We start from the raw sequence: 26357 nt of genomic DNA on the forward strand, positions 1-26357 counted from the left end.
GAAGCTTACTGTGCTTTAGGTCAATCTGTGAAAATGTCTAGCGTAGAACTGAAAGTTTCTGTTCACACCATTTACTCAAAATATTGTAGCCTGGATGAGATTGTTGCTGAAGTGGCCAAATGTTTTGGTAAAAGCATCTTACAAGTAGAAGATGCAATTTAATGCTTTGCACTTGATTGAGTTTCATTGTTTTCAGGTTGCTTCCGTATAGAAAGTAAATGGCAGTGCAGTTTACCTGGAACACACCCACCTGCCATGCTCTCACTCTGCTTAAAAGCATGTATATGGGGTCCATAAAGGCTTGAGTTTTTGCTGTTATTTTGGGTCGTCCCCCCTCCTTGCATTATAATTTTTTTCTTTATCCAGAGAGGGGTTAGTATTAATCAACACACAAGCAATATGACCACTTATCACATTCATTGCAAGGGTCTAAGGTTGATCATTTTACACCGAGTAAATATTTTTAAAAATATATAGAGAGGTTAAAAGGACTCTTGAAGTTTAATTTGTCTATTTACCACCATTATTCTATGAGGTCTGTATTTTATGCATGTACCTTTTCCAGAGCATGCTTTACTGCTAATTGAACTTAACCCAAGCCCCTTTGGCTATCTTTTTTCATTCTCATTCCCATCTCTCATATTCTCGAAGAGAAAACTATACTCAGATTTCAAATTTCTTTAAAACTTTACTTTTTTTTTTTTTTTTTGACAGCACAGGTCATGTCAGTTAATGGGGTGATGGAGGACTTTGAGGGAACGGCAGAACTTTGTTCCAGAGAGCCAGGCTCCAGAAATTTTGGGGCTTCCTGCCTCTCTAGCCCATAACCACAGTAACCATTCCAGCTTACGGTACGATAGGTGCTCCTGCCACAAGTTTCCCCAACCATGGAGCATGTGGTAGCAGCCGGTACAGCTGTTCTGTTTCTGAAAAATCCTTGCTGTGGTGTCACATCACCTGATGTGTTCTTTCCTGCCTGAGGAACATCCACAGCAGTGGATGGCATGAACCTTTCTGTGGTGTGTGCAAGCCTTGGGCTCAACTCACTCTAATGAAAGCAAGTCCTCAGCACATACTTTCCCTGTATGCCAGCTGGTGTGTCCCAGATAAGCATAGCTGCTATGCTGGTGTTTGGAGGGTGTGGGAATGTATAAAACAGTGGGGACCCATGCCACTGAGGTCACTGAACTTCTGATTGGAATTGAAATTAGGCCTGGTGTATGATACGCAATCACTGTGGACTATGTTGAATTACTGTCTTGCTTTTGTTTAACTCTTTGGGATTTACAGTCTTTTCCATGTGAGTGGCTTGCAGGCTCTGTTTTCGAAACTGCATGTTCAAATAGCTTAGGCTACTGTAGTCCTAATGATTTATTCTGTTGCTAAGGTCTCTGTCCAAAATAGCAATCCTCTGTCCAAACATAAATGGAAAAATGACTTTATTTTGGCTACTGGTACTACCTGGGAATCCAGTAAAAGATGAGAGATAAAAATGTCTTGATGTTCACATCGTTCCCTCTTAATGGGAAGAGCTAGCTCTGCATATTAGCACCATGAGGTTAAAGAAATGTGCGTCCTCTTGGCCTCTGCTCAAGGAGCTGAGTCTGCAGCTATTCCATGGTTCATGGTCTTTAGGAAACAATTCCAAGCACCACCATGCTTTTGGATGATCCTAAGAGGAGCCATCACAGGCAGTTTAAACATACTCCACATATCAGTGGAGATAAGAATCATATGATGCATGGTGTCAGCAGGAATCTGTAGATCAAATAGCATTAGTGGGGTTTGACTTTTTCTGTAGCCAGCAGGTGCTAATGCATTGAAGCCTCACTCAAGACTGTGTAAGATTCCTATATGTTTACAGCACAGCATTATGGAAGTTGAAGAATTATTGAGAAGCGCTATGATGGAATTGTGCAGTGCAGGTTAATGACGCTTCCTTGTGGATCATTCTGCAAGGAGTAGCTGATCTCTGCAGTCACTTCAGTTTGTTAACTGTAGCCACTGTTTAAAATTTTTTTTTCCTTTTCATGCACAGCAGTCTCAGCTGTTTTGTGGCAGGCCAGTAGCACACGAACGCACTGCATGGCCACCTTTTGCCCTCCTCTGTCTTAGTGAGGGGCCTGTCTGCCCAGCTCCAGCATGTAGCAGAGAGGAGCATCTGGCCCTTTGTGACTGGAAACTTGCTGGGTAACTGATTCCTTATGCAGAATTAAGGATGCTGAAATAGACCCTGATGACAGCAAAGCTTTCATGAGAGGGTTCAAGAAGTTGACATTGATGCCTTAGAACAGTTGAAAAGAAATAATGACGTGGAAGTGAACTAATATAAATAATTTAATAGGAAATCTCTGTGCAGTCTCAAATACAGTACTCTTTTGTTCTGAAATATGTCAGTGTCTGGCTATTTTTGCTAGTGTTATAGAGCCAGTATAAAAGATCTAGAAAAGTTGCAAAATATTGTTACCAGCAGAATAGCAGATTTGGAGCATTTCAAAAGAACAGCAGTTTTTTCAGAGAAAGAGTAACATCAGGGGAGGGAAGGAGCACTTTATCCTTACAGGTCTTACCATTTTACCATTACCGTGTATGAGATCTTAACAGTTTGGCAGTTGACACATTTACAACATACTGGGCAAAAGTACTGGAAATTCAGTTTCCCAGTACTGGAAAGAAAATTGAACAAGGCTAGCTTGTTATCCAAGTAACTTGAGACATAGTCCTCTAGTTAGGTTTAATGCTGTACTCATCAGAACTGATTTTTTTTTTTTTTAATTTTAAAAAAAGGGGGGCAGGGAGATGCTGGCTGCTACTACTAGGTGACAAAATATAAATAATCACCGACACTGTTCTATAAAAGAGTTTGGGATAGTTGCTAACATCCTTTGCTGGAGTAGTCAGGGTTATTTGAAATGTTAGTTTGAAAATAAAATGAAATAAAATACAGTTGTGCACCACCTTTTTGTATGTTTACTACACTGACACATTTAAAATATTTTGTCAGGAGTTGCTTTTTCTTTGCACTGAGCATGCCTTTGTGTGTGTACATAACTGGGAGGTTTGTGTGAACAGACTTCCTGTCCTTTAGTTTTTTGAAGACTTTTGGCTTAGGTTTGTGTGGCTTAACTATGTTCTAATAAAATATTAGAATATCATATACAGTTGTCTTTCAGCAGCATGAATATTGGAACAAAGTACAGTTTTACTAGTAGACTTCATCTATAAGTTTTCTGGGTTTGAGGTAGTGTTTGTATATACGAAGTTGGGAGGCAATAGACCTAATCTTATACAAGTTTTGGTGGTTTGGGGTTTTTGGTTTGGTGGTGCCCCCCTCCCACCCCAGCCCAAGTTCTCTTCCGCTATCTGGTTGCAGTCTAATTTCCATTGTATTCACTCTGCTATAGAAACACTTAATGTCAGGAAGGAGATATTTACTGGAATACACGAGTCCAGAATTCATCATGATTCAGTGTGAAATCCGCTTGCCCTTTGCTCCCCACCCCCTCTTGAATTGGAATGAAATGTGCCTTAAACTGAAGTGAAATACGTCACATGCAGCAACAGTGGGCCCTTGCTTCGCCTCTATTCCTGGTGTGAAATCGATACACTATCTTTCCTCCTGACCTGTTCTGTGACCTCCATTGCAGCTTTCATGCTGAACAGCAATTGCTTTGAACAGTCTGGGTCTGCCACAGCTCACAAATGATTCTCAGCTTCTGTCTAAAACTGGTGCTGATAACAAAGGCTTGATTTTAAATAATGCAGTTGTAGTCATCTTCTAATTATGAATTACATGAAAGTGCCTGGTCTTCAATTATTAAACATTTTCAATAGCATGTACAGTATGTATTCAGCCAGAATAATTCCTCACTGAGAAGATGCAGGAGTTCTGTTCCTAAATGTATCTGATAAACTTTATGTTGTTATGAAAGAGGAAGAATGCAGCAAATACTTCAGAAGAATATTCATGCTATTTTTAAGTAGAAATACATTTTTCTTTGACCCTATCACTGGCTAATATGGTACAATTTCTTTTTTAAGCTAACATTTGATTTTTCAAAGGAAAAAACATATTGGATAATGCATGCATTCAAAGGAAGGGGGCTGTTTCTTGAAATAAGATGTTTTAAAGCTGTTGCAAAACTGAGCAAAACCCATAGCTTAAAAAGAAAAAAAATCACAACAGAGAGGAAAATAAATTCTGCGTTCCATATTACTAACAAATAGGGATTCAGGAAATATCAGCATTTTAAAGATTTTATTTATTTTTGAGTGTGATTTACCAGAGGATTATTGAAAGCAAAGACGAATTGAAGATGTAATGGGCATGTATGCTTGCACCAAGAAGTCTATTGTGCTGTTAGCTAGATTACTTTAATAGCCTTTACTGGCTTTGAAATCAAGAAGCTGCATGAACTGCCGGATAAGCATTCATTTTTCCAAAATGTTGTGGTAGGAAATAGGATATCCATGGATTTCTGTTATGAAATGAATGTCTCTTAATGGAGTATTCCTCTGCCATTCTTCTCCCCAAAACAAAAATGTGACTGTAGCAATTCTGGCATCATGATCTAAGTAAAAATCAACTTTCAACATAAAATAGTTTACTAAGCAATGCTAAACCCTATAATGATAAATGTACTGTCTGGATTTCACTTATTTATGAAACTGCTTACAATGAAATTAGCAAGAGATAATTGCTTTATATATACATTTTAATAATACTTAACTATATAAAAAATCTGATTATTTTATTGCTCCTTTATGTATTCATTCTGGCTGTTACCAGCTTAGATTTCGTATATAATCAGAATCTGGGAAGAGAGGTGTGTAACAGCGGTGTCTGTATAATACAAAAAACCATAAGAGTAGTTGTGAATCATTGGTGTCAGATGAAGTAGTATGTTACTGAAATAATACCTGTTTGTTAAGCACTATCTGTTTGGAACGTTCCAGGGATCTTTATAGTGTTAGTTTTACCGTTACTGTCACCTTTATTTGAAGAACTTAAGGTGTGTTAAGACTTGCAACATTTCCAAAAAGTCAAGATATTACTGCAGTGTAGGTACTCAAGACATACTTATTGATGCGGTATCACTGTCTAGTAGCAGTATTAAAAACAAACAAACAAAACCCAACCAACAACAAAAATCAAACTGTTTTAAGAGTTCTCTTACAGCATGCCTAAATGGGCTTCTAAGAATCAGATAACTGAGAATCAGAAACAAAATAAACAGGTGGCGCTGCTGGGAAACTTTATTCTTCTCCCCTTCTGAGCAAATTGAAATCCTTCTTAAAAAAAGTTCTACTGCATTATTCTCTGAGGCTTTCAGTGCCACCAGCTGTTTTCTCTCCATTAATACATTTAGATTGCTTTATGTTTTCACTCAGTGTTTGCAGAGGTGTATATCAAAAAAAGATGCCTTTCAGAATGGGTTCAAGTCAGCAATAGGCAATGAGGAGTTTATATTTTTGAGCACTAGTTCCCGAGACCATTTATTCTTTATATGTTTACACTTTTTATGTGTGTCTTTATATATACACACACCTTTATACCTTAACATTAACATCATCCTTTTTTGACTGCTAAATGACATCTATGGTTTCCTGTACAGCTCCAGGTTTATTTTCATTAATTTTAGACCGATGTCTGTTAGTTGTAGCATGTTGCACTCTAAATGTGCATGAAGTAACATAATGCAATATATTCAGCTCAACTCAATATTAAAGAATAGGTATGTGTGCAGTAGTGTAGTTTCAAGGAAAAATATCCCTATTCACTTATCTGCAAACAAACCCAAGCTGATATGATTGCCTATAGTGTTGCACGAGAGTTGTATTTACATACCCACATGCAAGTTGCACGTGCAAAACAGGAGGGGGAATTTTTGTTACTTAGGAGTCAATTTCCATTCAGATGTGTCTATGTAAATGGTGTGCGTGCACGTTTCTGCACAGGTAGTGCTACTGGCATAGGTTCAGCATCTGCAAAAACTTAGTTTCCCTTTGCTTACTTGGAGCCTAAGTAGCTCATATTTCCATGTTGCTCCTGCTGCTGTTTTTTCATAAACACAGTTGAATATAATCTTTCCGTGAGAGTGTATTTTGTGACGAATTGCCACACAGTGGTTCAAGAACTGTTCTTGTCACAAGTTAAAGATCAGTAATAGGGGTTTCCCATTCATAGGAATAATCAGTTTTAATAGCGATCTATAAGGCTGTAGAGTGCTCAAAATCTTTTTGAAGCAGCATAAAAGTATGCTAACCTTAAAATGGAGAGTATTTTTCACTTTTCCTTTCATGGAATACTCCCAAACAGCATTTTCCAAACACTTGATTAAAGTTAGATTCCCTTAGCCAGAGGGGTTTTTTATTGTTGTGAATATAAGCAAGCAATACCATGTATGTTCCCTCCAATGAATTGCTGTGCAACAAGACTTGATGCTAATTCTACCTTCCCCAAAATCTGATATCAAGCAATTTATCTTTTAAATAATACTCCTGAGTACTAAACCTGAAATGGTTTGGCTTCAGCCCAAGTCAAACTTCAGGAAGCTTATTCTCAGGAGCTTATTCCCTACCTCTGTAAATTTAATTGTTATAATTAATAGAATACATGTGTCAAGGTATTACTTATGAATTTTACCTGTTTACTTTTTGTTCCTGAAACAGAAACGTCAAAATAACAGCATGAAGCTCATGTAAAGTTTTTGGAGGCAAATTTTTTTCCTTTTAAAAAAAAAAGTAATTTTGAGAGAGGACACCTGTGAAACTGGACAAATCCCTATCCCCTAGTCTGAGGGGTTTGAAAAACTTTAATACTGACATGTAGTAGGAAAAATGTTTGCCCCTGTGTTCTGCAGAGCTCTGCATAAGACCTCCCTGCATTATGCTGTCTTAGGAGATTCTGTCAGTGGAAATGAATGAGTAGTAACTATGTGAATCCACCGGCAAAAAAGACTGTATATACCGGGGCACTGAGGACGCAGGCTTCGAACCTGTGGGGCAGGTCTTACAGCATCAGCAGCCAGTTGTGTTTTTTTTTTCCCCTTCATTCTGATATCAGGGAATGAAACCTACAGTCCTGTACAGGCCTTTTAGATGATGGACTGAAGATTGCATTTAGCCGTATGCGTCTGGTTCTGCTACTGACTCTATTCTCTGCTAAAACAATGGCAAAATGGGGGTTCAAGCATTAAAAAAGAAACCAAACAAAACCAAACAAAAACCAAAACAAACAAAAACCCCAAAAAACTAATACTCTGCTTATCCCAGTAACAATATGAGTAGAACTAACTTCAAAAGTTTTTTTTGTCCACTTTACAATAAAACTTTCACATTTTATTTGAAAATAAAAACAATTGCTTACAACTTCAAGGTGTGGAAGAAACAAGGATGACTCCTATGCTTGAAAAAGGTGCCTTTCTAATCTATTAGAAATTTGTTATCAAATTAATAGGAATGAGGGAAAAATGGTGTGATATTTCTGATTGTCAAAAGTTTCTGAAAACGTCCCCCATTATAAACTTTTTTGAGGGAAAATTTAATACCTTCATGAGCTTTTTAAAAAGGGAGTAAGATATGGAAGAAGCTCACTTCTGCTTTGTTTTGTAGAGATTGGAAGAAACTGTGAGGGACTTCTGAGACACCTCACTGAGCTAACAGGCAACATAATGGCAAATGATTCATTGCTGACAGATGAAACGTAGTGCACATTGGAAAAAACAATTTGAACTACTCATACACATTGCTGGGTTTTAAATTAACTATAACCTAGAGGAAATATGCCTGGATGTCACTGTGGGCAGCTCAGTGAAAATCTTTGCTTTAGTGTGCGACACTAAACCTAAAACCAAACAAAATGTTAAACTATATTCAGGGATGGGGTAGAAAATAGTATTGAAAATGCATCTAATGACCCTATAGTGTAAGCATTACAAGAAATATATTGTGGTATGTGGTATTATATCCTTTGAATAATATGTTCAGTTCTGAGCACTGTGAGAAAGACATAGCAAGAATAGAGCCACTCTGAAACAACAAAAATTTTGTGTTTAATGTGAAGAGGCAGAAGAGATCAGGTAAGTATCAAGAGAAATAAGATCAAAAAATGAATGCCATACAAAACATTAACAGAGATATACACTGAATGCTCCTGTTTACAGTGCTTATAATGGGAGATGCAAACAGATATAAAGTAAAATTAGAAGTTGACAATTTAAGAAAACAAAAATGTACTCAACCTCCTTCCCTATGCTGTATGATTAAATATTGAATTTCATTGCTCTCTACATCCTGATATCAAAAATGTAGAAAGGTTCAGAAAGGATTTGACATCTGTTGAAGTATTGAGGACATCCAACACTTCAGCAGGGGATGGACCAAGGGTTGGGAATTCAAGACCTCACTTCACTTCTGTCTGAAACTGACCTGCTCTGTGACCTTGGGCTTCACCTCAGTCTTCCTTAACTGCAGATGTTTTCAGTTGTAAAGGACTCAGGTTGAGACTTAAAACTGTTCAGCTGCTTAACTTATACGAAGGTGCTAAGCTTCCTATTTAATCAATATGGCATTAGGTTCCTATGTAAGAATTAATTGTCCACGTGTTTTGTGTATCTTGTCTTCTAGACAGAGGACTCCCTATGTAAAAAGAAAAAAAAAAATCAGAAAACTTAAAAAAAAAAAAATAGAACTATGTATGTTAAGGTAGATATGGGCCAACCACTAACTGGATGGACTTCTGTAATAATCTTAACCTCAAGGCCGGTGTTTTTTTCAAAGCTATTCATACTTCTCTGTACTTATGAAATGCAGCAAAACATCGGACCCAAGTAAATTGCTGCAGCCTGTGCTGCTTTATAGTATCAGTGCAGTTGGGGGGCAGGGGGAACCCAAAACAAAGACAAGCCTGGATATACAGGTCAGTTTATATAATAGTCCAGTGCCCTGGAAATTGTTTTAAGTCATTCTAGCTACATGAGATGACCATCAGTTTCCCTAGAGGGAATTTCACCGGTAGAGGCCAACCCAGAATTTTGTGATGAGGTGACTCATACATGTAAGTCAGCCAAAGCCTTATTACGTTTCTGTTCAGGTATCCTACTGCACACTGCAGTAAGGATTGGGATATACATATCATAGAATGGTTTGGGTTGGAAGGGATCTTGAAAATCATCTAGTTCCAATCGCCCTGCCATAGGCAGGGATACCTTCCACTAGAACAGGTTGCTCAAAGCCCTGTCCAACCTGGCCTTGAACACTTCCAAAAATGGGACATCCACAATTTTTTTCTCTGGGCAACCTGTTCCAGTGCCTCACCACCCTCAGAGTGAAGAATTTCTTCCTTACATCTAATCTAAATATATACCGCCTTTCAGTTGGAAGCCATTAGCCCTTGTCCTATCGCTACATGTCCCTGTAGAAAGTCCCTGTCCAGCTTTCTTGTAGGCCCCCTTCAAGTAGTGGACAGCTGCTGTAAGATCTCCCTGGAGCCTTCTCTTCTCCAGGCTGAACAACCCCAACTCTCTCAGCCTGTCTTCATCAGAGAGGTGCTCCAGGCCTCGGATCATTTTTGTGGCCCTTCTCCGGACTAACGGGTCCACATCCGCCTTCTGCTGGGGGCCCCAGAGCTGAAGGCAGTACTCCAGGTGTGGTCTTACGAGAGCAGAGGAGCAGGATCACCTCCCTTGACCTGCCGGTCATGCTTCTTTTGATGCAGCACAGGATATACAGCTGGCTTTCTGGGCTGTAGGCACACATCATTGGTCTCCTCAAGCAACACCCCAAGTGCTCCTCAGGGGTGCTCTCAATGCATTTTCTATCCAGCCTATATTGATACCAGGGGTTGCCCTGACCCATGTGCAGGCCCTTGCATTTGGCCTTGTTGAACTTCATGAGGTCTGCGTGGGCCCAGCTCTTAAGAGTGTCAAAGTGCCTCTGGATGGCATTCCTCCCCGCCAGTGTGTTGACCGTAACACACAGCTTGGTGTTGTCGGCAAACTTGCTGAGGGTGCGCTCAATCCCACTGTCCATGTTGCTGACAAAGACGCCGGCGTCCTGGTGTTTTTGCCTGGCTTCCTCTTTGCTGGGATGCATTGCTCCTGTGCTTGGAGGAGGTGAATCTTAGCCAGCTTTCTAGGGCCCCTCTTCCTTCCAGGGCTTTGTCCCATGGTACTCAATGAAGCAGATCGGTGAGGAGGCCAAAGTCTGCTCTCCGGAAGGCCAGGGTAGCGAGCTTGCTGTGCGCCCCCTGCGGTGCCTCAAGGATCTCGAACTCCTCCATTTTGTGGTCACTGCAAGTGCAGCCGTGGCTGCCCTTGAGCTTCACATTCCTCACTGGCCCTTCCTTTGTGGTGAGAACAAGGTCTGGCATAGCACCTGTCGTTGCTGGCTCCTCTGTCACTTGGAGAAGGAAGTTATCATCAAGGCATTCCAGGAACCTCCCGGATTGCTTATGCCCTGCTGTGTTGTCCTTCCAACAGCCATTGGGGTGGTTGAAGTTCCCCATGAGGACCGGGGCTTGTGGAGGTGAGGCTGCTCCTATCTGTCTGTAGAGGGCCTCATCAGCTTGGTGTTCCTGGATGGGCCTGTGTGTAGCAGACCCCCAGTCTAATGTCACCTGTCCCTGCCCTCCCTTTCACCCTGACCCGTAAGCCCTTGGTTGGCTCCGCATCCATCCCCAGGCAGATGGTCGTTGACATAGATGCTGACGCTCCCTCCTTGTCTCCCCTGCCTGTCCTTCTTAAAGAGCCTGTATCCTTCCATTCCAGCACTCCAGTCGTAGGAGCTATTCCACCACGTCTCCCTGATGACAATAAAGTCATAGTCCTTCAGGCATGTGCACATCTCTAACATCTCTCGTTTATTCCCCATGCTATGTGCGCTTGCATAGAGGCATTTAAGTTGGGCCCCTGATGAAGCTGACTTACTCTATAGTGGCTAGGATTCCCTTGTTCTGGTCTTTAGGTGCTCTCCTGCTGACCTGTGATCCTTTTCCATTATCTGGTCATCTGTTGCTGTTACTGGCATCAAACTGGTAGGAGTGGTATGGCTTGAGCTTCCTTTCCCCGTACAATTTTAAAGTCTTCTTCACTAGCTTGGCAAGCCTATGACCGAAGATGCTTTTCCCCCTTGTCTGAGAATTGGACACCATCATCCCCTAAGAGACCAGGTTTCTCAAAGCGAGTCCTATGGTCTGTGTAGACAAATCACTAGATTTTCCTCTGTTTGTTTCTAACAGTGGTCAATTCAACAGCACAATTGTCTAGGTTCCTCTTTGGCTTATTTTCATTCATCTAGGACTCTGGTTTAGTCAGGAGGCAAACATACACCTGGATGATAAGGTACCTTTGTTTCTAGAAACAAAGGGCCATGTTGATGGTATTCTGTCATACGTTTCAGTAGTGCCTCTGAGCAGTTGCCTGTTATTTCCTGCCTACAGTGATGTTCCTCAAATCTTGACCTGTTCTGTTTCAGAGAATATTGTAACACTTCTGCATCCTGCTTGGAAATAGGATGGTACAGAAAACACATTTAAATATATATGTATATTTTTTTTTCTCCTGACTCATGTACAGACTAGGGGTAGAAATGAGTGGTGATTCTAGTGCTGCTACAGCCCCTCCTTTTCTTCAAGGGATGTCAGAGACTCCCAAAGTGTCAGGCAGAAGGCCCAGGTAGATTATCCTCAGTTTTGTCTCAGCATTGGTCCAATCAACAGAATAATTATCTCTGGCTTATTATCATTCAAGCTTCTGTCACATGATAGGAAGGAATCTTGAACCAGATCCTATGTTTTAAGGTTTAAAAAACTTAATTTTAAAAAAGAAGTATGAATATAATTATTCTGTTAAAGTTACAGATGTAGCATAAAAAAAAAAGTGGTTGGAGCTCATTCTGAAGCTGTCTATTCAGAAAAATGACAGAAATAAGAAAGTAAGGAAAAAGGATATGGGGATACATACAAAGCTGAAGTAATATAGGGGAATAACTGGCCAAAGGTCAAAGCAAAGAAGAGGCAGAGAAGTTTTAATTTGGAAATTTTAAGTACATCTGAGTTCCTGGTAATTTCTTCTATTTCCAGGCTGATGTCATTTACTTTTTGGCTACGAGGTGGAAATTTGGTTTTCTTTCCTTATGTTAAAATTCAGATGCTTATATACGCACAAAATAGAAAAGGCTAACAAAATTATTTTGTTTGTTTTTTAAAAAAAATCACAGTAATTAGAAGCCTGAACCAGATTTATATAGCTTGGTTGACACCCAAGTCTTACATTTCCTAGTGACCAACTGTCTCTGAAAACTGAGGCTTGGTGCTGTCTGAATCTGGGCCTCTATATTTTTCATCCTTAAGTTTTCAGTGAAAAAAACCCTTGTTCTCTAGAAGCAAAGTTACCATGCTGATATTCGCAGGGTAAGAGCAGAGGAGTTAAGCCATTCAGAACAAATTTCTCAGATCTGAGGGAGGAAAGCTCTAAATTGTGCTATTTTTACTGATTAGGAGGTAAATTCCTGAATGCAAGAGCTTTCCTACATGGAAAATGCTTCCAGTACTAAGTCTGTGTTACTACTACAAGCTTGAAAAATTATGTTGATCTGTGCAGGTGTAGAAAAGAAGCAGAAATCAGTGGTGTGTAAGAATTACAGGGTTAAATGTAGCACCTTGATGTCTGCCAATAATTTTCTGGGAGTTCTTAGAAGTCAGGAACAAAGTTAAAGAAAAGAAAGGTAGATCTTGCAGAATTTCTGGCTTATTTTCAAATATTTCATGGGAGAAATATTTCAGTGTCTGGAAATTAAATGACCAGGTTTAACTGTAAGAACCAGATCTGAACCTTTACCACAGTTACGCAGCCAAAAAGTGGTAGGAAAAAATGTTATTCTCTACAGCCTACCCAGTATCCCAAGAATGCTCAAGAACCCACAGGACTTTGAAATTGCCTTCCTGAGTAAGAATGGTCAGCTGATTCCTGCCCACGAAGTCTGCAGTTACAGCACCTGATGGCTTTCCCTGTTGTGTGTTGTGTTCAGTGAGCTTGCATCCATACCAGAACAATAGGGAGCCTGAGACCCAGCTTTCTTAGACCAACAGCATACATATAATGCTGAGTGTCATTTGCTCTATAGCTGTTCTTCTGGACCATCCAAACATGAAGAGTGGCACAATGCTACTATTTCTCTCTCACAAGAGAGAAAAATCACAATAGATTAATAACCACCCCAAATTATCTTCTTTTAAGAGGAAGAAGAAAGCAGCCCCTCAAATTCATCTCTGACTTGCCTTGCTAGAGTCTGCTGACAGCGAGATGTTGGGTTGGGGGCAGGGAGAAAGGCAACCAACACAATTAGAAAAAAATCAGCCTGGATGTTTGATCTGTCTGTATTATGAGAAAGACCAATCAACTTTTTTAAAGAGGAGTAACGCTGCTACAGAAATTATATGGACAAATTGTTTATTCTTGGTTAATTGTTCAGTATAATGGTGATATGCAATGTATATTGAAAAGGAATAAGAAGAGTAGTCTGGTTCCTAACATCTAAATACAGATGTTGCCAAATCACAGAATTTTCAATCACAATGAGAAGTCAGGCCTGTATCGCACTGATACCTTTGAACTTGCATCTGTGGTAAGAGGATGGGGATATGGGACTGAACAGCTAATCTCTCTCCAAATTTTTTTTATCTGATGAAGTACTATTTTTAGTAATTGTATGGACTTCTGCTGAAAGTTAAATGGCTAATACCAATGAGAAAAATGTACATCTGTGGTGCTTGGATGTCCTTGATACAGAATCATTAAGGCTGGAAAAGACCTCTAGGATCATTAAGTCCAACCATCGACCCAACACCACCATGTCTCCTAAGCCATGCCCTGAAGTGCCACTTCTACATGTTTTTTGAACACCTCCAGGAATGGTGACTCCACCACCTCTCTGGGCAGCCTGTTCCAATGCCTGACCACTCTTTCAGTAAAGAGATTTTTCCTAATACCCAACCTAAACCTCCCCTGATGCAGCTTGAAGCCATTTCCTCTCATTCTATCGCTAGTGACTTGGGAGAAGAGATCAACACCCATCTTGCTACAACCTCCTTTCAGGTAGTTGTAGAGAGTGATAATGTCTCCCCTCAGCCTTGTCTTCTCCAGGCTACACAACCCCAGTTTCCTCAGCTGCTCCTCAATAAGGCCTGCTCTCCAGAACCTTCACCAGCTTCCTTGCCCTTCTCTGGACACGCTCCAGCAACTTGATGTCCTTCTTGTAGTGAGGGGCCCAAAACTGAACACAGTATTCAAGGTGCGGCCTCACCAGTGCCGAGTACAGGGGCACCATCACTTCCCTGCTCCTGCTGGCCACACTATTGCTGATACAAGCCAGGATGCTGTTGGCCTTCTTGGCCACCTGGGCACACTGCTGGCTCATGTCAACCGGCTGTCAACCAACTCCCTCAGGTCCTCTCCTGCTGGGCAGCTCTCCAGCCATCTTTCCCCAAGCCTATAGCATTGAATGGGGTTTTTGAAATTAATCCTGCACTTTGGTCACAAAGTTAATTTAAAGTCACCTTGGAGTTGGTGTAAAATATTCTTATAATCTTGAGGTGTATCTTTGCTGAAGAAAGAAATCAGATCTCTACAGAAAACGTTATTACTTAGAATTCATCCTTCCTGGCAGGATGTATATAGGGTAGTCATTTTTAGGCTTCATATTTATACTTAGAAAGAACTGTAATTCTAGGAACTGTCCTAATTCTGTGCAAGACGTGCCAGTCAAGGTACTGTCTAGTATTTTTGACTCCCACAAAAAAGGGCGTTTTTCTAAAAGTAATTCACATAGGGCATACTGAAATTATACAGTCTCTATCTGTATGTCAGCCTTAACCCTGAATTTTCTGTTTTTCCAATATTGTTAGCTATTTACATTGCTTAATTTAAATTTTTTTTTAATAGTTTAATATCTTATCAGAGAAAATCAGGGTCCAGTTAGTAAAGGTTTCACTTGTACATGGAACGAAACTTCCTCAGCTTGTCATGTATCAAACTGTTATGGCTGGCAATTGTTTAAAAAAATTCATTTTGTTATGAACTAGCCTGTTTTCAACTGGGCTGTTCAGAGATGGATTGCTTTCTGGAGTTTTTGACAGGTGTAATTGTTAAGGCGTCATCTGTTCTTGTTTGCACAAAATACATTTTAGCCAACTGTAGGACTTGCCCGCTAATCTTTCTCACATCATTCCATTCTTTGCTTGCCACTAGACAAATCCCCTGTTATTTGACCAGATGGTGGAAAATCCATTCTCATGATAAGTTGCTTCTAGTTTGCATTTAGATTACCTGCAAAAATGGAACAATTTACTACTCTGCCTCTAACCATCTCTTTCCTCCTCTTTTCCCTTAGTTTGACTTCTTGTAACTAATTATTTAAATTCTGCCCTGTGAGTTAAAATTAGTCATAGCTTACACGTTCCACATGTATGTAAATGCACTTAAGTTCCACCTCGAGTTGCATGATGGATCCATCTAGAGTTTAGTGACACATAAAGATAGGAAGATGAGCTGTCTGATGTGCAAGCACAGCACCTTATAATCCTTTCACATCTGAAGTGATACTTTTGAACTTTTTAGGGAAAGCATGCAACCTCTAAAACCCAAGGTCAGGTGTGAGAGTGCACCCACCATCATCATATTATAGCACACACACCAAGTAACAGAGGATACAAATATTAAGTGAAATATCATGTTTCATGCAGTGTTTGTAGGCATTTTGTTTGCTGTGTTTCTAGCGTTTTTGGAAGAATAACCTTCTGTACTACAGAGTTAGATAGTTATAACCTAAAACTCATTTTTGCCTTTATGAAGTGGGAACTTTTACTCTGTCTAAAAGCTTATATGAGAATAGGTGTGTTTGCTTCTCAAACCAGTCAAAACTCAACTAAAACTGGGGTGAGCTAAACAGTGCAAATTGATCAGACTCAAATACTCTTCAGTGCTCTAATTTTTAATATGGAGAAAAATACAAGAAATCTATTTCAAAGCATAAAATAGAACAAGAATATACAGTACCCAGAGTAAATAGCCAATATACAGTTTTATCTTGAGCTAAATCAATTTTGTATGTGGAACCTGAGAGAGAGAGTATATCTGCTGATATAATGTGCTGAAAACAAGTTAGCAAAATTAATTCAGTGAAGATTGTCTAAATTTTTTTTTTTTTTTGGGCGGGGGGGAGTCCTGACCAAGACTGATTGTCTTGGTAAACTTTTTTTGGATCCTAACCAGTAATTCTTGCTACTTGTTTTAGTTTTGTGGGTTTGTTGTTGTTGAGTGGTGGTTTGGCTTGCTTGTTGTTGCTGCTGCTGCTGTTTGGTTGGTTTTTTTTGTGTTTTTTTTTTGTTTTGTTTTTAAGGAATGCTGAATAAGCTGTTCTGTGAGGTAGTCTTAAATTCTGACCCATTTCTGACCCACAGCCTCATAGTTATCACATGATAATTAACTGTAAATGTGTAAATGTAAGTCTATTAAATGACAGCTGAAGTACAGAGGGCAAACGGGTGTGATGGTGCTAGGCAGCTTCTAAATACATAAAATACAAACATAGTCTTTATTTAGCTTAAAAGTCCATTTATGGAAATACACTCACAGTGCTAAAATGAACCTTAGCAATAGGAGACAAATATCATACAAAAAAATACAGGAGTTTTTTTTCTAGAGCATTGTTCTAGGTGGTAGCTGCGTAGTTAAAAACCTGGTGTGCCCTTAGAAATGTATTCCACAGTGTCTCAGGACTGCGTGCTTTTTCAGGTTAAGCACAATAGGCCCCATTCTGTGCTAATGTAGATGCCACTCAATCCCAGTGAAGTCAGTGGGATTTTAGGAGATTTACATTGATGTCTTATTTGGCTCAGAGTTTTGGGATATGATTTTTTAACTATTATTATTTCTGTTGCAGCAGAGGGGAAATGGAGGAGAATACAATAACTCTTTAAACAACATTGTTAGCAAGCATTGGGTAAGAGCTTGGTCCAAAACCGGTCATAGGATCTTTGCTCCTGAAGTGGAAACCAGCCCTATACAGTACAAAGGAAGATTTATTTCCATCAGACTGGGTTCCACAGCAGCTTCTATGTTGTGTAGAGCTTCATATATTGCTGAGTTTAAAACAAAAAACAACAAAACCCACACTCTCCATGCTCCCACACTCAAAAAAAAAAAAAAAAAAAAGTTCCATATTCTAATTTTTTCCCTGTCTTCCCTCACGGCACCTAATTCTGGCTAGATGTAAAATAGGATTGTGATTCACAGTGCAAAACTCTGATCTTGGCTTGAATTACAGAATGCCTGAGGTTGGAAGGGACTACTTGTCCAACCCCTCTGGGTTGGAGAAGCAGGGTTACCTGGAGTGGGTTGCCCAGGACTATGGCCAGGTGGGTGTTGACTATCTCAATGAGTGGAGACTCTACAACACTTCTAGGCAACCTGTTCCAGTGCTCCATCACCCTGCAGTAAAAAAGTGTTTGCTGATGTTCAGATAGAACCTCCTGTGTTCCAGTTAGCCTGTCATCCATTTGAAAAAAAGAGCAAGGACTGCCCTTATCTTAAAAACTAAACCAAACAAAAGCTAGCTGACAGGTATTCTATGCTAGCTTGGTGCAGTGAATACTTATTTAGGACCTATTTCATTACAAGGGTGTTCAAACCCCCATCTTCCACTTCCCAGAAGAATGCCACAACTACTTCATAATAAAGGTTTTCTGGAGTGAGCCATATTCTACTCCACTTGTTTAACTACTCAAGTAATGGCAATAATCAGTATTACTATTCAAGGTTCATTTGGCCAGAGAACCAGTGGAAAGAAGAGCATAATTCTGAAGCCTTGTGATGAGGGCACTCGTCTGGGAAGGATTCTGATAGTTTTGCAAGGACTGCTTATGCATTTTTGAATGACTCTTAATATAACATGCTCTCACTGGCTCCCTTTCTTTTCCCCAATGAATCCTGAAATTTGGTTTTGTTTTGTGGTTGTGTGTTGGTGGTTGTATGGTGTGGGGTTTTTTGTGTGGTGGGGTTTTTTTTTGGGTTTTGTTTTTTTTTTTTTTTTTTTTTGTAAAATAGTACCATTGCTCTAGCAGGAGCAGTTAACATGCCCCGTGCTTTAGAATAGTTGTTATCAAGGAATCTGTGGTAATCTTTGGAGCTGTGGGGACATATGTTTGAACCTTCTCTGTCTGAAAGGCAGGGAAAGCCTAGCTCTCCCATGTATTTGCCAAAGCTGAGTGAAAACAGACATCTCTTAGCCTCTTTTTTTTAAAAAAGAAAAAAAAAAAAAGGGGGGGAGTGGTGGGGAGGTTAAAGTTGGAGCATGGATCAGCCAATGTGATGGCACACTGAACATTTTGAGGCTTGAATTCGCTTTGATGTAGGTATTTCCGGCCGGCCCATAGTGAAGCATTTGTGAGTCGCAGGCACAAATAACATAAACCCAGAAGATAATTTCTTCTCTTTTTACTAGCTTGCATGGTTCTGTGCAGATAGCACTTGTGTTGTGAATCCCATTTTGAGATACTTCGCTTTCCTCATACACTGTGTATGGTGTTTAGGCATCTAACTTAAAGGCCCTAAGTATCACAATAAATAAGGGATTGCCAGAGAGACTTAATCGGTGGATGCAGGAATATCCCAGGATTTGGAGGTTTTTGGTCCTGCCTTCACCACGTAGCTGTCTCCTCCCTCCTGCGTGTGGGTTCCCATGGGCCAAAAACAGTGCTGGGGCATGCTCAGACCAGGTTTCCAACATAAATGAGTAAGGGACTAGGGCTGTTAACACATGAAATGGTGTGCACTTGCCACTCTCTGTAGGTGCAGTCTTATTGAGGAAGGCCCTCAGTTTCCATAGTACATAACTTTCCATTTTCTTGTAAAGCTTGTTCCTGGATAATGATACTAATGTGTTTTTTCCTCAAACCTCCAGTCTCAAATTACAGTTGAAACAAATATGTAGTTTTAAAAAACAAGACTAGCTTAGAGCTATATAGATATAATAGTGTAAAAATAATAATAATAAAAAATGATCCTATATTGTCAAGAGTATGTATTTTATAAAAATTCACAGCCTAAAATTCTACATTTGAAAAATTTGTAAAATTTCTCAAATAACTTATGCTTACTCTAGGCTTACTCTAGTGAACTACCATTATATTAAAAGAGACAAAGGTATTAATTTGTGGAAGATACAAAAGCATCTAAAATCTGTGTTTATTCCAGAGAAGAGGGAGGGAAAAAGAAAAGAAAATTAGTGGGTACTGTTTTGTGTGCAATTCCCAAGTATATTTTAAAAACAACATTGAATTTTTATAACCAAATTATATTTTCTGCTAACAGGGAGTTGGGGAGGGATGAAGAATAAAATGATTGACAAATCTTATAGGGCCTGATTTTACAAGATGCTGCGCACCTCCTGATTGCTGCCAATCACTTTCATTTTCTTTCAGTCCATCTGAGAACATATGGCATTATTCAGATGGTGCTGAGCACCTTCAATCACATTCTTCATAATGCCACAACATCCTCATTCTGTGCAAATGTGAGAATTGCTGTTGTCATTTTAAATTGGAGGGTTATTTGGTCTTTGTCTGGACAGACTCCCGGCTGATATAAGTGGATGTTCTGCCTGAGGAAGGATCGCAACAGTAAACAACAAATAATCAATTTTATAAGTGCTATTGTATATACACAGACTATATGAAGTATCAATTCGGTTCATAAAATTCTTTACCTTTTTCACTTTTATTTGATGGGGAAAAAAATACTGTTCTTGTGGAGAACTGAAGTTTAGTTTACTCTCAGTGCAAATTTTGAAAAGTAGAAACTCTGGATGTTATGTTCACAAGGCAGTTGATTTAAAGAGATCAGAAAGGTGTTTAATTTGAAAATAAAATTTTTTAAAAAATCAATTTCAACATACTGATTTGTCCTGCATTACAGTTACCTGTAGAGAACCTCTAGTCATGTCTATCTGTTTTTGATGCCTCTACAGAATAACTGTCCAGCATCCTCTGCCCAACCAATCAGAATGTAGGAAAATCTACCGATATGACGGAATCTACTGTGAATCTACCTACCAGAAGTATGTTGAAATCTGTGTGAGTCTTGCCTCTAGCTCGTGCATTTAGTGCTCGTGCTCTCCCGCTATTCAGAAATTACACATGTTGAAACAGTACACTTCTACTTGCGTGCAAAACCTCTACAGCAGGGACAGAAATATGTTGTTTAATTCTTTGGGATTGTGCTCTAAAAGCTAAAAAGCAAATAAAAACCCCTATGACTTCACTAAATCTCTTAGATATGCTTCTGTACAGTGCAATAAACAAGAATATATACACTAGAAAATCTAGGCAAAATGTATTGCACAGGTGCTTCACATCTTAGGGATTTGAAAGGTGTGATATGTATAAATTAGCTGTCACTTTTTTTCAGTCGTGTAATGGAATGATGAGTTGTAATTTGCATAATCCTTTAAGAAGTCAAATTATACTGTCATGTAGCAGACTTAACATGCTAGCTAGGATTTCATAGCTTTGCAGCTAATTAGTATGTACCTTACAGGACAGTTAAATTGAAGTTGAGTCCTCTTGCTTTGCAGTCATCTGCCTTTGTCCGTTGCCCTAACAGAGCCCGCTTTTGTGCGTAACTCAAGATCGTTCCTGGTGCTTCTGACAAAAGTGCTATTACTGTGGGCAGGCAAATGCAATGTGCTTGACTTTTGTTACTGTTGCAATTAGTGAAGTTTCTATTTTACTGTAGTAAGGATTTAATAACCTATTTCTACACAGAATTAAAAAGTATATATTTGACGGGTATCTTGTAGATGATTTTGTATTAATATATTGCAAATGCATTATGAATTTTCTGTTATCTCACTGGATTTTTTGAAACTGCTTTCTGTCACTTAATGTTTCCTTTTCATGCTCCAACTATATTCTTGTTTTGTATCCTCATGTTATAATCTTGTGTATAACAGATTTCACATTCTAAAAACCCCTTAACTTCTAAAAATCAATTGTACTTGCGTTGCAACAAAATGTTTCTTTGGCAAGGCAGTCATGCATGTTATAATTTTTTTAGGTCATATTCTCTCATCTACTCTTTTGATTCCTGCTGTTTGTTTCCTTAATCTTTTCTTTTAGTAATAGGTACAACCACATCAGTAAAAGCTGTTACTTCAGTATAAATGAAGAGTATCATTTTGGTTTACAGAAGTGAGAGGGAAAGGGAAATCTAGATTTATTGATATAGTTACAGCATCAGTGTAACTTGGCAAGCCAAAATGAAAATCTGACCTCTTGCTTGGCTTTTTTGTGAATGACTACTTTTGGTGCGAGATAGGATTTATTCAAGATTTTACATTGACTTTACAAATATTTCTTGCACTTTTCGAACTTTTGATGGGTTTCCCTTCTACCTCTCTAAATAATAGTGTCCAGAGTAGCTGAAGCAGTCTAGTTCTGGCACGGTTTTACATGTCACCATATAACTTAACTTTAGTGGTTTTAATTATCTTGTAACTTCAGTAGGCGCAAAAATGCATTCATTTGTTTAAATGTGAAGCAGATTTGTTGTGTACTATTTATATCAGTTTTTAAAACAACTTCAAGAATTTGAAACTTTTGTGGAAATAAGAAAACCTGGCACAGTTTCTCAAGAGTGCTAAATACAGTGACAGCTTCACTCTGAATGCTGCAAAAGAGTTTATCTTAATTTTTGAAATTAGGTAGAATTTATAGTAAGTATAGTTAAAAACAGCTAGCTGTGCTGACTACAAAATGGAATAGTAGATATTCACTTCTAAGTAGGTACACAGTTGCAAATAGGCATTGGCCAAATAGCTTTCCAAAAAAAAAGGCAAAATGAAAAAATCAGACTGGTGATGAAACAGTGTTGATTTTAACATCTCTTTTGTCATATCTGAAATGTGAATTTTAAAGTATTATAGCCTAGTCCACCTCACTTGTAAAAAAGCATGGATTACTTTGGAAAACTAACAGCTATGCAGAAAATACAGAGTACTCTTGGATTAGTGAAATTTTTTGTTGGTACTTTCCAGCCTATTTAAGTTCTATGAGGCATTTTTTCTGTCTCGTTCCCAATGGAAGTTTTTGGTACTTTTCCCTACTGTAATTTGTTTCCAATGATATAACAAGCTACTGAAAACTTCTCACTAATCAAGACCAAAGAAAATATCAAGCTATTTTCATGATACTTCTGAAGCTTATACTTTAGTGCTAAGTGACATGTGAATATCTGGTACTAGGTGTTTATGTGCATCTCTTATACAGGCTCAGTCTCCCCCCTGATTAGACTGGGGAAGGGAGAATGGATCTAAAAAGGCTACTGGTGGTTAACAGAAAGGGCTGTGTGACCCTCCTTTAATGTTACCCTCCAGGATAACTTCTGGACTGGACACAAAACAGCAAGCCACTTACTCTGAGTTAAAGAAATTTAAAGGATTGGCCAGACAGAGTAGGACAGGACACAAAATCGTGGATTTGGGAGCTTGACTGTATTTTCTCCAATGTTTTAAAATTAAAAGAAGTATTATGCAGTATACTCTGGATTTATGCTTAACCATGTACCTACTAGAGGTATTTTGTGTAAAGCTCCTTAAGAGTTGGAATTGAGATATTCTGATTTTTTGTAAAAATTTCTACTCCAAAAATACTTTTCAGAAAACATTTGGGGAAGTAACCTTTTTAGTCAAATCTTAGTGCTAATACATACTAGAATTAACAGTTTGTAGGAGTTCTTAAAGGTGTAGATTAGTAAATGAATTTTTTTTTAATAGTACTATAATTTTAGAAAGCTTTTGCAACACAAGTTCCCGAGGAGCTGGACTAATGATTATGCTAATATATATTAAAATAGGCAAAACAGTAAATATTTTAATACAGTCCCTCTAGGCTATTTTGATCCTCTTGCAATTGAGTCTCATAGGTGCCACTAGATATCCCACTTGGAACAGAGTGGAACACACAGTTTCAAAAGCTGTTGGCAAACAACCAGATTCCACCTGCCTTCCCCTGCCGTGGTCCGCCACCTCGGTGGTTGCTGTGGGTCTGTGTTGTTTTAGGCGGCTAAGCATGTAAATATGCTTTTTAAAAATCTCAGAAGTAAGCTTGAAAATAATTACAAATTCGGTAGAAACTAACATACCAAGCATTCTTAAAAGATTTTGCCATTGTGTTTTTTGAAGTAGATGACGTGTCTTGAGCTATGGAGGTAAAACCAGAGACCTGTCAATTACTGGCCTGGAATACAGCTGTGTATCAATTCCTGAATATTTCCTCTTTTATTTTCTAGGCCCCATAGCTGTAGCCAGGAGAATGTTCAGGATGTTCTTTTGTGATGTCAAACAAATTTGACAACAAAAAGAAGTATTTCTTGCTCAGCCATAGCTACTTCACTATAACCAAACTGTCAAGGTTTTTCCCTCTTGCTCAGGTTGAAAATCCTTTCTTCTGCTTGCTCAGACCCCTATAGTTTGCACTGTTGCTCACCTTCGTGGAGTGTCAAACAGTGAACAAAGCCTGGGTAGGAGATGTCCAGAGATAGCCTTTGCTTGTACGCAACAGAGGCTCCCTGCAGACAAGCAAAAAAACCTCCCTATTCTTGACATGCCATCACTCCTTGTAATTTAGCAAGAAATAAAACTGGAACATGGGCAGGGAGCTCCTCTTGGGTTATCTGAAGGTGTTGATTTTTTTTTCTCCAATATTCTCAGTTATTCCATTCATAGAGAGACCCTTCAGAGTATCACCTAGGCTGTGAGGGGAAATTCTCAGTTTGATGGCTGTTTGCTATCTCCGAAGCAAGGGTGGAAGAATAATTTCTTCCTCATTTCTTCCCGTCCCTATTGAGCAGACTTAATGCTTCTGTCTTTCTTCAGGAGTATAGGGAATAGGGAGGAGTTTTACAGTAAGGTATTTCTTCTGAAAACAAGATGATGGAATAAATATGTAAGGAAAACACCTCACTCATTTAAATCCCAGAAATACCGCTATGGTCTTATTAGCTCTTTTTCCATCATTTCTCTACAAGTTAGTGAAATGAGCACAGAACAGACAGGTCATTGATTTCAGGCTAAGGAGTGGAGCACTTTGTCCTGGAAGGTGTAGCTTGGTCATATACACGTTATCATCCTCAGCCTGTAAATGCTCAAAACATCCAAACTTAACAGACCAAAATAAGCTCCCCTCAGACTATATGTTGACTCAAAACCATAAATATTTGTACAACTGAGAAAAGGAGCTAAGCCATTCCTGTCAGCCTCTAAGGTTTAGATGAAGATTTGCTTATTTATCAGATGGATAAAACAAAATCAGAATTGCTTTGTATGCCCAAGAAATCTCATGGCCCTGGTAGACAAATGAGAATATAAACCTTTTAATGGGCCAAATAGCTCTCCCAGGGTTTGTAGTGAGGGAATTCAGCCAGATGTAGAACATGGGAAGGTGAAGGATTTCTCGGGGTTGTTGAAGTGGTCTGCAGAACTCATCACCGCCTTAATGCAGACAAAGCAGTAAAAGACCTGCAGAAGAGGAGCTAATAGTTCCAAATGGAGATTCACAACTTCGTGAAAGTGGGTTAAAACCCCCTGCTGGCTCCTCTGCAGCTGGGCCTGCTGGTTTGGGTCAGTATAGTTATTTAAGCAGCACAGAGAAGTTGATAATGGCTGAGAGGTTATTTACCTTTCTCCATCTCTGTTTTTTTGGTGGTGGTGTTGCACATAAATTGACTTAGACAGTCTTACAACTTTTCCAACTTTTTGGTGTTTATATCTCGACTCATCTGATATCATATAACTGAGGAAAAAATAAAGTAGTCTGCAACAATTACTTTAGCTGCAGGAAAAACACGTAACAGGACAACAGGGCTGTCATTCAAGTTAATGCTGTAGGGTACACGAGCTTTTTTATTTTTTCCAACAACAACTTTAGTATCCTATGTTTAGGGGTTAACCTAAGACAGTCCGTACTGAAGAAGCTGCTATTTAGTTTGAGCTACTTTAGTAAAACAGGAAGGAAAGGCCCTCATCTTGCACAGTGGATCTTTCTTTGGGGTGGTGTTCCCTCACTTCACGTCTTGATTTTTTTTTTTTCCCTCACAAATTTAATAGGTGTATTTGAAGAAGATTTTGTGCATCTACTCTTCATAAATTTGACCTCTTATTAGAAAATATTGAAAGCTAATAACCTAATTAATTCTCTATCAGCAAATGGCAGGGAAGCCACTGCTAACTCATGTAACAGGCCCTTTAATGAAGTCACCTGATCCTTACAGCCTCGCTGTGAGGCTTCCGGGCAAAACTTTATCCCTGCCTACGTCTGCTCTCACCTTTGTGTAGGTTTGACCATATGTGCAGGTTCTCTGTGCTGAGCTGTTCTAGATGTCTTTTGCATGAAGGAAAAAAGTCTTTAACCAAGTTTAAAACGCATCCAAAAGTCTCCTTACACGTAAAATATGAGTGGGCTTTCTCTGCAGAAGAAGTGAGATTAGCTGTGCCACTTTAGAATGATTAATGATCACTGGGTAGCATTAAGTTGAACATCTAATCCTTGGCTGATTGGAGCATTTGAGAGGACAGCACTCAAAACCCATAATTTTTCAATAACAGAAATTTTGTCATACTTCTGTTTTTATTATGACACAGCTAGATGTTGCACTGGCTTTAAAATTTCACTTTGAGATTAATGGAACGTACCCTGAATAGAGAATAGGTCCGATGTATACATGTTATCTGAAAATTTTCTTACACGGAACAATAAAGGGACATGTTTAGGTTTATAAAATCCTATTCAGTTTATAGTTCAATACAAATTTTGAAGATTCACTTAAGCTTTGCAGTATCTAATTGTAATAGCTATTCTGAGTCAAATCCTGAAGTGAATTTGGTATTGGTCAATTGACCAATTATGCAATTACCTTTTGCTGTCTTGCACGCAGTCCATGTTAAACTGGCTGGGTCTTCAGGTCCCTTAACCGCACCCTTTCAATAGGTTATTAGTCACAGTCTGCTAATTCCGTGTTAAGACAGGCTTTTTTATATTCTACAGAAATTGTTTTTGCATTTCACTTTCATTTCAGATATGAAGGGTTCTTTTTGAATTTTGTGTTGTTTTGTTTTTGGGGGGTTTCTTTGTTCCCCCCCATCCCCCCCACCCTCAGTCATGTTACTGGTTTCAGAAAGGGAGAGATCAATTCAGATTATCTGTGACTGAGCTACTCCATGCATCCAGCAAGGTTTCGCTTTTCCTATGCTCTTTTAGTAACTCATTGCATTGCACAAATACAGAAGTATTAATACCAAGTATA

General features: G+C 39.0%; 1 protein-coding gene across 2 annotated transcripts in view; it reads left to right on the forward strand.

Annotated features, from left to right (window-relative positions):
- The window catches only part of NPAS3 (neuronal PAS domain protein 3), a 628382-nt gene that overhangs the window by 66963 nt on the left and 535062 nt on the right, over positions 1 to 26357 (forward strand). Inside the window, exon 2 of one of the 2 annotated variants that reach the window (XM_064460238.1) lies at positions 20026 to 20115. The exons of the other annotated variant lie outside the window; for it this stretch is intronic. Within the exon in view, the coding sequence (XP_064316308.1) occupies positions 20026 to 20115 (90 nt within the window). The remainder of the gene's footprint in view (positions 1 to 20025; positions 20116 to 26357) is intronic. 2 annotated transcript variants of the gene reach the window in all.

Source organism: Phalacrocorax carbo, chromosome 9 (assembly GCF_963921805.1).
Source record: "Phalacrocorax carbo chromosome 9, bPhaCar2.1, whole genome shotgun sequence".
Taxonomy (NCBI): domain Eukaryota; kingdom Metazoa; phylum Chordata; class Aves; order Suliformes; family Phalacrocoracidae; genus Phalacrocorax; species Phalacrocorax carbo.